This window comes from Pinus tabuliformis, chromosome 1_1 (assembly GCF_031772625.1).
Source record: "Pinus tabuliformis cultivar Carrire ecotype Pingquan chromosome 1_1, CPIR1, whole genome shotgun sequence".
Classification (NCBI taxonomy): domain Eukaryota; kingdom Viridiplantae; phylum Streptophyta; class Pinopsida; order Pinales; family Pinaceae; genus Pinus; species Pinus tabuliformis.
This window is the reverse complement of record NC_142297.1, coordinates 548,350,484-548,363,696: the sequence shown is the minus strand read 5'-3', so window position 1 is coordinate 548,363,696 and position 13,213 is coordinate 548,350,484. Positions and strand designations below refer to the sequence as shown.

Here is a 13,213-nt window from a genome sequence, read left to right as displayed (position 1 = left end):
CTTCTTTAGGTATAACAACAGAATCAGAATGTTCCCAAAAGCTACCACGGATCATCCTTATACACCAAGAAGAGGTTGGTTAGCAAGTCACTAGGCATTGGCCTAGTGTACATTCTGATTCTGTTGCTACAGACATGTATTGCCTTAGAGAAAATGTGTTGTTGATGTGCTTCAATAGCTTCTCTTATACAGGATTCTTACAGAACAGATATTCTTATCATACCATAAGAAATAAGACCGAACACACCTTTTCCTGAGCTCAGATTTTAAACAAAAATACAATGATAGTAATTTGGATCATAGAATATAAGTTCCGGACCTCCTTGAACAAGTGCTCAGATTTTGAATCAAGCTACAGACTTTGGTTAAGGCTTTCACTGAACTCGGATGCAAAGCATAGAGAGAATTTTGGGATGTCTCAGTCCTTGACTATTGTCTCTAGATGCCTCTGCTCCTTTTTAGTATTCTTTTTAGAGAGATATATATCTTCAGAGAAGCCAACAAGACGTGATCTTGAACCTGCCTTTCCCTACACCTTAGCTATTCAAGATCCAATCTGAGGGTAGTACGAAGTATGTAGACTCTCAAAAGGCAGTCCGAATTGTCTATTACTGTGACAACTTTCCGAAATAATGAAATTTTTGTGATTATATCCGAAACTCTGAGTAGATCATCTCCAAAGTTATATCTCTACTCTTTCAAGAATATTTCTGTGTTAAGAAATATCCACAGCCACAGTTCCGAATTTCAAGAACAAGAGTCCCTGTGAAATATCGTGCATTCAAGCAACAGTATAAAATTTGTCAATAAGGAATTTCCCTGTTGTTTGAATATATATCCATTGAATTATCCATAAGTCATCTACAGGTTTGAATCTTCCTATATCATGATTAGAATAAAGTCCGAAGTTTGAAGGAAGTTAATTCTTGACCAAGATTCCTGTGGTTGATGATCTGAGTTGTTCCAAGTTTTTATCTGGTTTGAAGTTGTACCAATGATGCTTGATCCAAATCACAACGATATCCAATGAAAGGTTGTGCATGACATTCATGCATGTCATCTTCTAGTTTAAAAATATATGCTTCTAAGTTAAGTTGGATCTTCTAGTTACATGTGAAGGACATTACTCTGATATATGAGGACAGAGTAGAAGTTTATTGTAATCTGAAGATGGCCTCAGGACACTTTACTTTGACTCTTTGGAGAATCACCACGTGGTATATAGTCTGATAAAGAGATCGAATCATCCTCAGGCAACAACCTTGTGTATAAACTCTGTTGTAAGCATACTATTGACAAAAGTTTGAAGTCTGAGATTCGAACTTTACCTGAAGACAAAGATCCGAATTGATGATCTTGTACACTAGACCAATACCTAGTGACTTGCTAAGCAACCTCTTGTTGGTGTATAAGGCTGAGATCCCTGAAGGAATATTCTGTATTTTTAGGGACAAGATCCCCGAGAATTATGTCTTCCTGAAGCATGCCTCCGTGAAAAAGTTCTAGATTCCACTTGGGAAAGGTTGTGTAATTCTGAGACTCTTTATGTGTGAGGACCTGTAGACAGCTTGATGCCCTGAAGTTGACTCCTTTACAGTGGAGGACCACGCTGTGAGCTAATGGAGAATCACGTTGCCATAACTGTGTATATGCAATCCATGTTAACCAAGATGAACATTGCTAGCAGCTTGAAAGAATTCTCTGTGGCCCAACAACTAGAAGTGTGAGGTATCTCTGTTACAGTTAGATAACATTCATCCGTTGAAGGTATGAACAGGAAAAATTGACAAGGTATAATATATCTTGTTTTTCATTGTTCAAGATCTAGGCATGAATATTTGTTAAGGTTTCCTTTCTAAGTTGAAATGCTCTTGATTATATTGCTGAAGAGCTGTTGAAACATGAGGGTCTAAAAGGATATATTGAATGGATAGGAGTATCCTCTCTTGTGAACTAAATCATTAGTGAAGCTCCATAGAAAGCATATGGTTAGCAATTCTGGAACTTGTAACAACTTATGAATTCCTGTAGAACTCGAAATTAGATTGGCAGGTTCTGGGGATTTGGATATTGACCCTTGCAAAGAATGATTCAGGAAACCTTCATTGTTGTCGAAAAAAGTCCTAGATCTTGGGAATGGCAAATAAAAATATTAAAAAAAATATCATGCAGCTCATGCTTAAGAGGGAGTACCAATCAATGCAGCTTTTCTGCATTTCACGATTGGGGCAGACTGTACCAGAGCATTATTGAGATATAATAGGATTTAACAATACAGGGAAAAATCTGCAATTTTGGAGGAATTTAAGAAGTCAATGGTTATAGAGTAAAATTTAAAGAAACCTGGTTTCCCAATTCATTCATACTAAAAAATCAATGTACTTACAATTCCTTTCCTTGAGGTCAGTGTGGAAAGTCATCGTCAATGAGCTTTTAAAAGAAGAGACCGAGAAGTTTGTTGGGTTTAAATTTGGCGAAAATCATTTCAAATCCGCAGGAAATAAAGATTGTAAAATAATACAGGGGATGAAAATACACACATCCATTGACAACTGAGATCATCGTAATACCTTAACATCTTAACCATGTTTTTGCAATACATGGAACTTTAATATATGCTTTGTAATCTTTTGCAATTCCTGAAACACTACAACGCGACTGTAAGCATGAAAATTTCATTTACTGCCATCAAAATCCTCTATGATCTTGTAGAAGGAAGGATAAACAACAAATATTTCCTAACAGATCCATTTTGTAATTGAGACAAATCAAACCTATATGCAAACTTGCTTGGGTCCTACACACGTTTGGATAGTCATTATATTCAACACTATGCAAAGCAATAAACAACAGCGATACACCCAAACGATGCATGGGAATTATGTGCCCATATGACACGATATTATAGCTTCGATGAAAAGCAAAGGCATTTGAGGATGTAAAATAATCACCTCCATAATCATTGAGTACACAGCTAGTGCACGAAAGAAAGAAAGCAATAGACATTGAAGATGCTTTACACATACAAATGATAAAACTTCTCAGATTGGGCATATCATTGAAACTTACACACCCATCGAGACAGGTAGCATAGGAATATAAGTTAGCCCATGTACAAACACAAAACAGCATCAATTAAATTCCAACATATATAAAAGTAAATAATTCACCTAGCATTGAGTGGGCAGATAGTGCACGAAAGTACTAAAGCAGTAGGCATAGAACATGCTTTACACATACAAATGATAAAACTTTTCAAATTGGGCATGCTATTGAAACTCACACATCAAGCCTAGAAATAGAACTTAGCTCAGCTAGCCTAGAATAGAAGCTAGCTCATGTACAAACACCAAACAATATCAATTAAATTCCAAAATATATAAAGCATCGAATAATTTGAACATACGGTTTTATTTCAATCACGAAAGTAAAAGTGCATAATTCACATAACACTGACAACCGATACAGCCCCTAATCTTTGTAATAGAATGACAGAGAATACGAAGCCAACATCTAAAACTGATAAAACACCAAGCCTTTACACGGTAAGGCTTTAACGTCATGTGAAATTCATTCCCCGCAATCTCAAAGGCCACCACGCAGACGCAAGACAAGGTGGAGGGTGGATTCCTTTTGAATGTTATAATCGGCGAGGGTTCGGCCATCCTCCAGCTGCTTGCCGGCAAAAATGAGTCTCTGCTGATCAGGAGGAATACCTTCCTTGTCTTGAATCTTAGCCTTCACGTTATCAATCGTATCAGAGCTCTCAACCTCTAGTGTGATGGTTTTGCCTGTCAATGTCTTCACAAATATCTGCATACCACCACGGAGGCGAAGGACAAGATGCAGCGTAGATTCCTTTTGAATGTTGTAGTCGGCCAGAGTCCTTCCATCTTCAAGTTGCTTCCCTGCAAATATCAATCTCTGCTGATCCGGAGGAATCCCCTCCTTATCTTGAATTTTGGCCTTGACGTTGTCAATAGTGTCTGAGCTCTCAACTTCAAGCGTGATAGTTTTTCCGGTCAGGGTTTTGACAAAGATCTGCATCCCTCCTCTGAGACGGAGAACAAGGTGAAGAGTAGATTCCTTCTGGATGTTGTAATCGGCAAGAGTGCGTCCGTCCTCAAGCTGTTTTCCCGCAAAAATCAGCCTCTGCTGGTCGGGTGGAATGCCCTCCTTGTCTTGAATTTTGGCCTTGACATTGTCAATTGTATCAGAGCTTTCGACTTCCAGAGTGATAGTCTTCCCAGTGAGTGTTTTGACAAAGATCTGCATTCCCCCTCTTAGACGGAGAACAAGGTGAAGAGTCGATTCCTTCTGGATGTTGTAATCTGCGAGAGTGCGTCCGTCCTCGAGCTGTTTTCCAGCAAAGATCAGCCTCTGCTGGTCGGGTGGAATCCCTTCCTTGTCTTGAATTTTAGCCTTAACGTTATCAATAGTGTCTGAGCTCTCAACTTCAAGCGTGAGTGTTTTTCCGGTCAGAGTTTTGACAAAGATCTGCATCCCTCCTCTGAGACGGAGAACAAGGTGAAGAGTCGATTCCTTCTGGATATTGTAATCGGCAAGAGTGCGTCCATCCTCGAGTTGTTTTCCAGCAAAGATCAGCCTCTGCTGATCGGGTGGAATCCCTTCCTTGTCTTGAATTTTAGACTTCACATTGTCAATTGTGTCAGAGTTTTCAACTTCCAAGGTGATGGTCTTACCAGTGAGGGTTTTGACAAAGATCTGCATTCCTCCTCTGAGACGGAGGACGAGATGAAGAGTGGATTCCTTCTGAATATTATAATCTGCAAGTGTTCGGCCATCCTCAAGCTGTTTTCCAGCGAAAATGAGCCTCTGCTGATCAGGAGGAATTCCCTCCTTGTCCTGAATCTTCGCCTTTACATTGTCTATGGTGTCTGAGCTCTCGACCTCGAGGGTTATGGTTTTCCCGGTCAATGTCTTCACAAATATCTGCATTTTGAAATCTAAAATATGCAAACAAAACACCTGCACAGAGGAAGCGCACCATTAGAGTCTTCTCATAACCCCAAACCCTCACATAATATATAACGAAGCATTAAAGTTACTCATAACACATAAACACGGGATAAAACAGAGAAACAACACGAAACCCTGAAATAAATAATAGATCAAGGGAACCGCCTCAAAACTGCACAAATCTCTCATCGAATAACCAAAAGTCGATTGACAAAAGGGATTACATGTTTTACACAGTTCAGACAAAATTTACATGTAAGAAATACTCACATATGCAACCCTCGAACAATGTATTTCGAGAAGAAATGCAACAAACTAAAATTATAAAACAAAAACACGCCAATCGATTAGGATTCGCAGCAGTGAGCAACAAGATACCTGAAATAAAATTGTTGAGAAAACGCTTCCCCACGCGCTTATCAAAATATTCCCCAACGCTCGATTGAAATCACTGTGATAGGAAGAGGAGGAGACATGGGTATTTATAGGCACTCAACCTACTACAATACCATAACCAACCAATTGCAACACAACACGTGTCAATCCGCTAGATAATGCGAGATACTCTAGAAGATGAGGTTTCCAGGTCAAAGGCAACCGCTCGCCGTGAACCACGCGTTTAGCATGACGTGGGATAAAGCGTGCATTCGTGACACCCTCACCAAAAAGAGAACTAAGACTCGGGTTGAAGTTGGATTTCAACGAAAAAGGGGTAAAAATGGGGTAATATGAGTGGTGGTAAAAATGGGGGTAATATGAGTGTTGGTAGGCGTTTTTTTATTTATTTTTTTTATTTTTTTAATTGACCGAGGGATTTGTTGAAATTATAAATTTGACTAGAATTTATGAGAGATTTGTTGAAATTATAAATTTGAATAGTAAATTTTTTTTAGAATTTAAGTGTTTATTTTTTTTCAATATATTGAATTCATATATATATTCTAAAACTCAATTTAAACAAAACAAAACAAAACAAATCTAGCTAATTTTTTTTTACCACCTTCCAGTAAAAAATTCAAAAACTCTAATAGTTAGACAACCAAGATGACCTTGAATCCATACACAATGTTCTTTGGTGAAAAAGTCATTTATAAACATAACCACTTTCTTAAAACCAACATAGATCCATCTTAACCATGGATCTAACATGAGCCTAGCGGGATCAAATTTCTTCAAGTGCAAACTTATTTTAATAGATTGCAAAAAACTGTGTAATTTTCCATTATTTAAATTGTTCAATATGCATGCCATTTTTTATTCTTTTTTATTATAGCTAACATTTCTTTTCTATTTAGATAATATATTATTTTTATTTTAAAAAGAACATGTGTCAACTCCAAGTTGAGAATGTACATACTTACATTACACATCTCTTTCACACTTGGTTGGTTGTAGAATGAACCTCTCCCTCAACAAGTGAGAATTTTATGTTTTTGCTCTTTTATTGGAAGTTGGGGAAACAACAAGTTTTGGCTATTAATTACCATCTTGTTTTTCAAGGTTAATCATTCATCGGATTTATTTCTGGGAAGATTGAAGAGGTACAAGGGCGTACATGGGAGTTGCCTATATTTATTATTATTTAGTAAGGGAAAAGTTAGGGTTTTTTTTTTTTAATGGATCAAAGCTATTGTAGATAAGGTTTTGTGGTTGAAATTTCTGCAAAATAGGTGGAATTGTAAATTTCAGTTGCTTTTTATAGAATATGGAGGAGAATTCCCTTAAAAAATAGATTAGTTTAGGTATCTTAAAGACAAAAAACAATATGGAGTCTAAAGGGCATTAACATTAGGTATGAAGTTTACCTATCACACTTTTTGTTTCTCAATGACATTGTATTATTTGATGATGGATTGAGGAGAGATGTTGTGAAGCTTAAATAGATTTTATCTCTATAAAGTTTACCTATCACACATTTTGTTTGTCAATGACATTGTATTATTTGATGATGGATTGAGGAAAGATGTTGTGAAGCTTAAATAGATCTTATATGACATTGTATTATTTGATGATGGATTGAGGAAAGATGTTGTGAAGCTTAAATAGATCTTATCTGTATATTGCACCAGGTATGCTAGTCAACATTACAAAGTCGACCATTTCTTTTTCTAGAATAGATGAAGAGGAATTGAGGTTTATTTTTAGTTATTCTTGTATTAGCAAATGGTTTTTCAAGAGGCATTGAAAAAGTTAGGCTTTTACCTCAAGGCTAATGACTATGGTAAAGATCACTAGCAATGGTTTATTGCTAAGGTTGAGAAGATATGCCATCTCTAGTACAATCAATGGCTATCACAAGTGGGTAAACACATACTAGTCAAGTCCATGCTAGAGGCCACACATGCCCATTGTGTGTCACTTGTGCATATCCCTAGAGGGACTCCAGCAAAGGTCAAATAATTAAGTTGTAGAGTATTATGCTTTGGTTCAAGAGAGAAAAAATTATTTGCTTTAGTAAAATGGAAAGTTATTTCACATTACCAAAGGATTAGGAAGGTAGGGATTGAAGAATACTTTTTATTTTAGTAAAACATTTGCAATGAAATCTATGGCATTTGATTGGAGGAAAAGGCCTATGGTCTCAAGTTTTAACTCAAAAGTATATTTTTCTAGACTCACTAGAAGAGTAGATTGGGTGGTCTCCTCGTGGGATGATCGAGTGGTTGGCACCTGGGATGTTATCCCCTCTACCTGGGTGTATTTGGCTTGTTGTGTTAAGGGTCAAGGAGTAGGCTCCCCCACCCTCGAGGAGTCTCGGTCTTGCTAAGTCATAAATTCTTGGTATATCTAGCTTATGGGTTGTTGGATATACTCTTGGTGGTTGTTGGAAATGCAAGGCCCTGTTGGAAAAAGTAATTATGTTCGGTCTTCAATAATGTACTTGAGTCATCATGTAATATGTTTTTCAAAATAATGAAGATAAGAATTTTTATTATTTTTATTGTGAATTATTAAAGCATGGGTTTCATGCTTGGGTCACCATATTTTAGGTCAAAGTCCCCATTGAGGACTTCTAGGATTTATTCTAAGTCTATAAAATTATTGTACATTTAAAGAGACCCTTCTTGGGCTTTTGAATCATGTAAAAAGGTTAAGTATTGAGTCAAATATGAATTATGTAACCTCCACACCATGTTGGCCTAAGACCCTATTTGACCCCACAAGAAGCCTATAGAAGGAAGGACATCAAATTCATTTGGAGTATCACTTCTCATCAAGTTCAAATTCTCTCTACTGGGCAAAAGTGCAAAAATCTTGTTGTTGGGCAAAAGTCCAAAGTGAATAGCTGGGAAACTCTGTTGCTGGGAAGCCGAAGTGAATTTGATTTTGGGTGAGTCTAAGAAGACAAGGAAAATCAAAATTTTGGTGGTGGTATCTCTTTGTTTTGTGCTCTAGATTGGGAGATCGAAGTCTTCCAAGTTGGACTACTATCGGAAGCTATTAACTGCTGCAAGTTGTTGCATAGTCGAAGTTGTTGGGAAGAGGTCAATCTTCTAGAGGCTGACTTGGTGTGGAGGGAAGGTTAGGTCAAGGTCTAGGGTGAAGAGTCTCAAAGAATACTATCGAAAGGAAGAATTACTTTTGACTAGGTTTTCCCCTCGAGGGGGGTTTTCCCTAGCATGTGCCTACATCTTATGTTCATTATTTTATGTGTTGTTTTTGGTAATTGCTTGATGAACTAAAGAAAAAAAATATAAATAATCGTAATAATAAGAAACATCACATGTAATTATCAAGGTCAAGAAAATCTTTACTGCCTTTCTAATTTTCCAACATGGTATCAAAGGTTTGGTGAAGAAAGAAGAAAAAGGCAGATCCCTTCATAGACACTATCTCAGGGAAAGAGTCTATTATATTCAAGGAAGATGTCTAACTCAATCAAGGGTGAGAACTAACTTGAAGGAGCATCTAACTGCAGATATTGGAAGAAGAGGATTGACCTAATCCTCGAAAAGAACAAGGCACTAGACTTGGTAAAATGAAATGTAAAGAAGTCTACAAAAGAAGCCAATGATGTCAACAAAGCAAAATTCAAGGATTTAGAATTGGTGGCTATGACTCTGATAGTAGAAGGGATAAAAGACAATGTTGTCCCATTCATAGCTAACGTCTATCATGCTCAGGAGATGTAGGAAGCCTTGTTGAAGTTGTTCACTATTAAAAACATTGGTCAAGTAGCAAGTTTGAAGAATGAGCTGAGGAATACAAAGATGACTAAAGAAGATATTGTGGCAACCTTCTTTGTGAAGATAGCTAGACTCAAGGATGATCTCTTGGCTATCGATGAGATTGCTCCAGACAAAAAATTGGTGATCACTGCTATATTAGGATTGCCACCCTCTTGGGGTGCATTTGATTTAGGTCTCAACTGTTGGATGGTAGCTCCCACCTTTGAAGAATTATGGTCGCATGTAGTCAAGAAGAATTAAGGATCTCAATGGTTGCTAATCCTAAAGAAGTATCAAATGCTTATGTTGCTCATCATAAAGGAAAGAGATCAAAGGGGCGAAGGAAGAAAGGTGACATGTCTAAGATAGAGTGTTATCAATGTCACAAGAAAGGTCACTACAAGAGTTATTGTCCTGAGAATCCAAGGAATATGAAGAGAGGAAGAGATCAAGCCAACTTTGCTAAAGAAGGAGACTCGAAGAAATTCAAGCCTGAAGAGCCCGACATTAGGAACTTACACTATTAACTCCTTTTCTTGTAGCTTTACCTATCTTATTTTACATGTTTTAGAATTTATAGGTTTCTAACATATTTTAGAAAAGACATTTTGTATTGCTTTTAAGTTTGTAGGTTTCCCTCAAGCTTTGGAGGGACCTCCCAACAACGCTCAAAGATAAGTATCTCATGTCTTTTCAGTTTTGGGTTCATGTACTCATTTAGTTTTGATTATATTAAATACTAATCACCTTTCTCCCTTTGTTGTCTTGATTGGGAAAACATCTACAAGAAGGAGGATCTTTGAAGACAAGGTTAGTCAAGAAACAAAGGTATGCTTTGAATACATTGATTGAAAGTATTATTCATTTTATGATCTATTATTAACTTTGTTATGACTAGTTGTATTGAATCTTAGTGATTCTTGTTTGGGTGATTCATCTCTTGATAAATATACCCACTCCACTCATGTTGTGGATTGACTATGTAGAACCCTAGACATGTTTTCGAAAACCCTAACCAAAGGGTATGCTATTTTAAATGTCTGAAATCCTAAAGTTGCTTAGGGTGATTGTGAAATGCTAGTTGAATTTTTATTGATGATGTCTTGTTTGAGATTTTGGTATGATAAGGAAATCCTAACTTGTTAGGATTGAGTGATAAGGTCTAAAATCTCAAACCTTCAAAGTTTTGGTTTGCTATGTTTCTACATCAGAACTTGTTGATGGTGATGGACCCGCCAACATGTCAAGGGGATCTCCTCGATAAGAAGTCTCAATTAGACCTTAGACTGTTGGGTGTAGGATTCCTAGCAGTGGGTCGTAAGGTAATGCCTTGACCGCGATGTCGAACATAGGCAAGTAAGATAACTCTGTCAGTAGAAAGGGTGTGACTGATGCAGTGAGTCAAGGAATGAGTATGAGAGGTGTTGACCACGACGTGTCAACTACCCATAGCAATACACCCCCTTTTTTCACAAAAAGGAATAGCGCTTGATTGACATGTCCATGCCATTCGACTGTCATCATCAGCATGATCATGTTATTTTGTAAACTCGTTCTGCATGTGTAAATTGTAAATAATCTTAGCAGATCTGTGTCATGTATGTAATTGCCTAGGTAAACCTAATCTTCTAGTGATGATCTACATTTCGGAAGGTTTTTTGTCTCACCGATCCATGATCGGCAGAGTTTTCCTTCAGCCTAACCCCAAAGCCGGAATGGATTTTGTCATCAGAATGTTAGGGGAGTCCTAGTGTGCTAGATCAAGTCTATGTAAAAGTGATTTGGGAATAGTCCTAACTATTTGGTTAGGTTATTTTATTACAAATTGCTTGATTTGCTAGATTATATTTGTGTCGCAAAACTAGGTAGTCTATGAGGGTTTATGTCAAATGGGTTTTCCCCCTTGAGATGTAAAAATGTAAAAATCATGATGTAAAGTGTCTTGAGGGTTAGAAAATAATTAATCCCCTCGTAGGTCCTAGGTAAAATTCCCAAAGGGCTGAGTTCGAGGGTCTAATAAAATAAAAAATAAAATAATAAAAATAAAATAAAATAATAATAAGTCAAAGTTTTGAGGAAATAAATGCAAAATTTTAATTTTTTAGTATATTAAAATGCATTTAATTTAAAAAATGTGAAATTTCCTCAACATTTAAAGTTTCGACGGATGAGATTAAAAGAGATTTTGATCCTCATCGATGATCGAGATTAACTTGACATGGATCACTCGAACTAGCCGTTGGGAAATTTATCTTTAAATAGGATGTCAGGGATCATTTGAGATCATTCGATCTGTGAGTCTTGTGCTAAAGAAAGCTCTCTTGTAATCGTTTTTCATGTGCAATAAAGAAATACTTTGGGGTTGAAATCTTGCTGGTGTTACTCTTCCAGAAATGTTGTAAGATGTTTTATTTATGTGCATGATTTTAATTTCAGCCATTGATGATAGCTTTATGAAGAGTGATTTTAAACACAGGTATCTTGTTTAGTCGCTAGTGTTTGAATGGTAGTTATATTTCTGAATATGATGGCAGGTATCTCCATTAGATCTGGATTTTAGCATCGTTTTCTCCCTCTTTGTTAATGGTTGAATTAAGTTGTGCAAGATATCCTTGATTTTGAGTTTACCAGGCATTTGGGGAAGTTCTTGGCTGAACTAGCCAACTCCCGAGAAGCATTTTCTGAAGAGCCCAACTAGTTTTGATTCCGAGCTTATCATTAGAAATTCTTCTTGTGAATGCATGAAGGGTTTTCTGAAGCACCTCATATTGAACTTAAAATCTTGAAAATATTTATGTGGCATAATGATAGATCTCGCTACTTAGAGCCTTTGAACTGTGAATATTGTAATTATTTAGCTGGTTTTGGAGTTTTTAGTTTCGTTTTTTTGCATATTTTGTTTCTGGGAGTTTGTTTTGGTCATTGCAAGTTGGAGATTTGAAGAGGAGACCCTATTTTGAAGCCAGATCTAGGCCCTCGAGGGTAAGATCTGACCTCAGTACCAATTTTTCGCAGGTGTACATTTCTGTTGTTCAAGGGTTTGAAAATCCGAAAAAAAAAAATTATAAGAATTCACAGGATTTTTATTAAGTTTTCTGGAGAATTTTGTCATCTGTCTGCTATTTCCTGCCTGGGGTTTTCATTTTCATTAAAAAATTTGAATTTTTTGAGGGCCTGCAGCTTTTTGTTGCTGCCATACATCTGCACATGGTTTTTCTAATCCAAATCCTCAAAGCCATCATGCTGCCATACCTGCAATTTTCACTTGCGATCCTCCTGCTCCTCTCTCCTCATCTGCTACCTTTCCACGCAACTGCCATACCTGCAATTTTCACTTGTCGTTGCTTATCACTCATCTTCCTGCATGCTATTGCTCCCTAGCTTCATGCCCAGCTCTTCCCATCGTTGCTCTCAAGTTGCCTTTGAGTCTATCATCCGCAGCTTCCATTGCTGCTCCATCCACAGCCTTCTTCCTTACCTTCGTTCTCCATTGTTGCCTTTCTCTACGTTCCCTTTGCTCCAAATTGCTTCACACGTTTCTTTTTTTTTCTTTTTTCTATCGAGTTGCTACTAGTTCTGCGCCATCCCCTTGCTCGAGTTCTCTGCATGCCTTCCTCCATCTGTGTAACCTTCCACCTACATTTCGACCTGTTTTCTTCCACCGACGTCGACCTGTGTGCACATCATAAAATGTCTTTATTCTCGAGTGGTGATTCAGTCACTATTAGAAAACATTTACGTGGGATTACTCATATAATGCTCCTATATTGCAGTTCTCCTCAGTATAATCATGAAGATGTCAAAATGTGTTTATTTACCTCTTCTTTAGAGGGTGATGCTTTGAATTGGTTTAATAATTGTCCTGAGGACTCTTTCACCTCTTTACAAGACATTGTCAATGCTTTTAAAGATAGATATAGTTACCAAGACAGATCGCCTTGTGCCCCTAAAATTTTGCAACATAATGAAAGTAATCTTATGAAGGGTCTAGCTGTCAATGAAAGATTTCAAGACAATTCTTCATATCAGAATGCGTCATCCACCTGTACCATTGCAAATCAAAT

General features: G+C 37.1%; 1 protein-coding gene across 1 annotated transcript; it reads right to left on the bottom strand.

Moving 5' to 3' along the window:
- Positions 1-3,359: 3,359 nt before the first annotated feature.
- LOC149214286 (polyubiquitin-like) lies at positions 3,360-5,513 on the bottom strand. The gene is made up of 2 exons (XM_089392251.1): positions 5,359-5,513; positions 3,360-4,989 (listed from the first exon to the last, which is right to left on the bottom strand). The coding sequence occupies exon 2, from the start codon at positions 4,957-4,959 to the stop codon at positions 3,586-3,588; it is 1,374 nt and encodes a 457-aa protein (XP_089248377.1). The 5' UTR covers positions 4,960-4,989; positions 5,359-5,513; the 3' UTR covers positions 3,360-3,585.
- Positions 5,514-13,213: the final 7,700 nt, after the last annotated feature.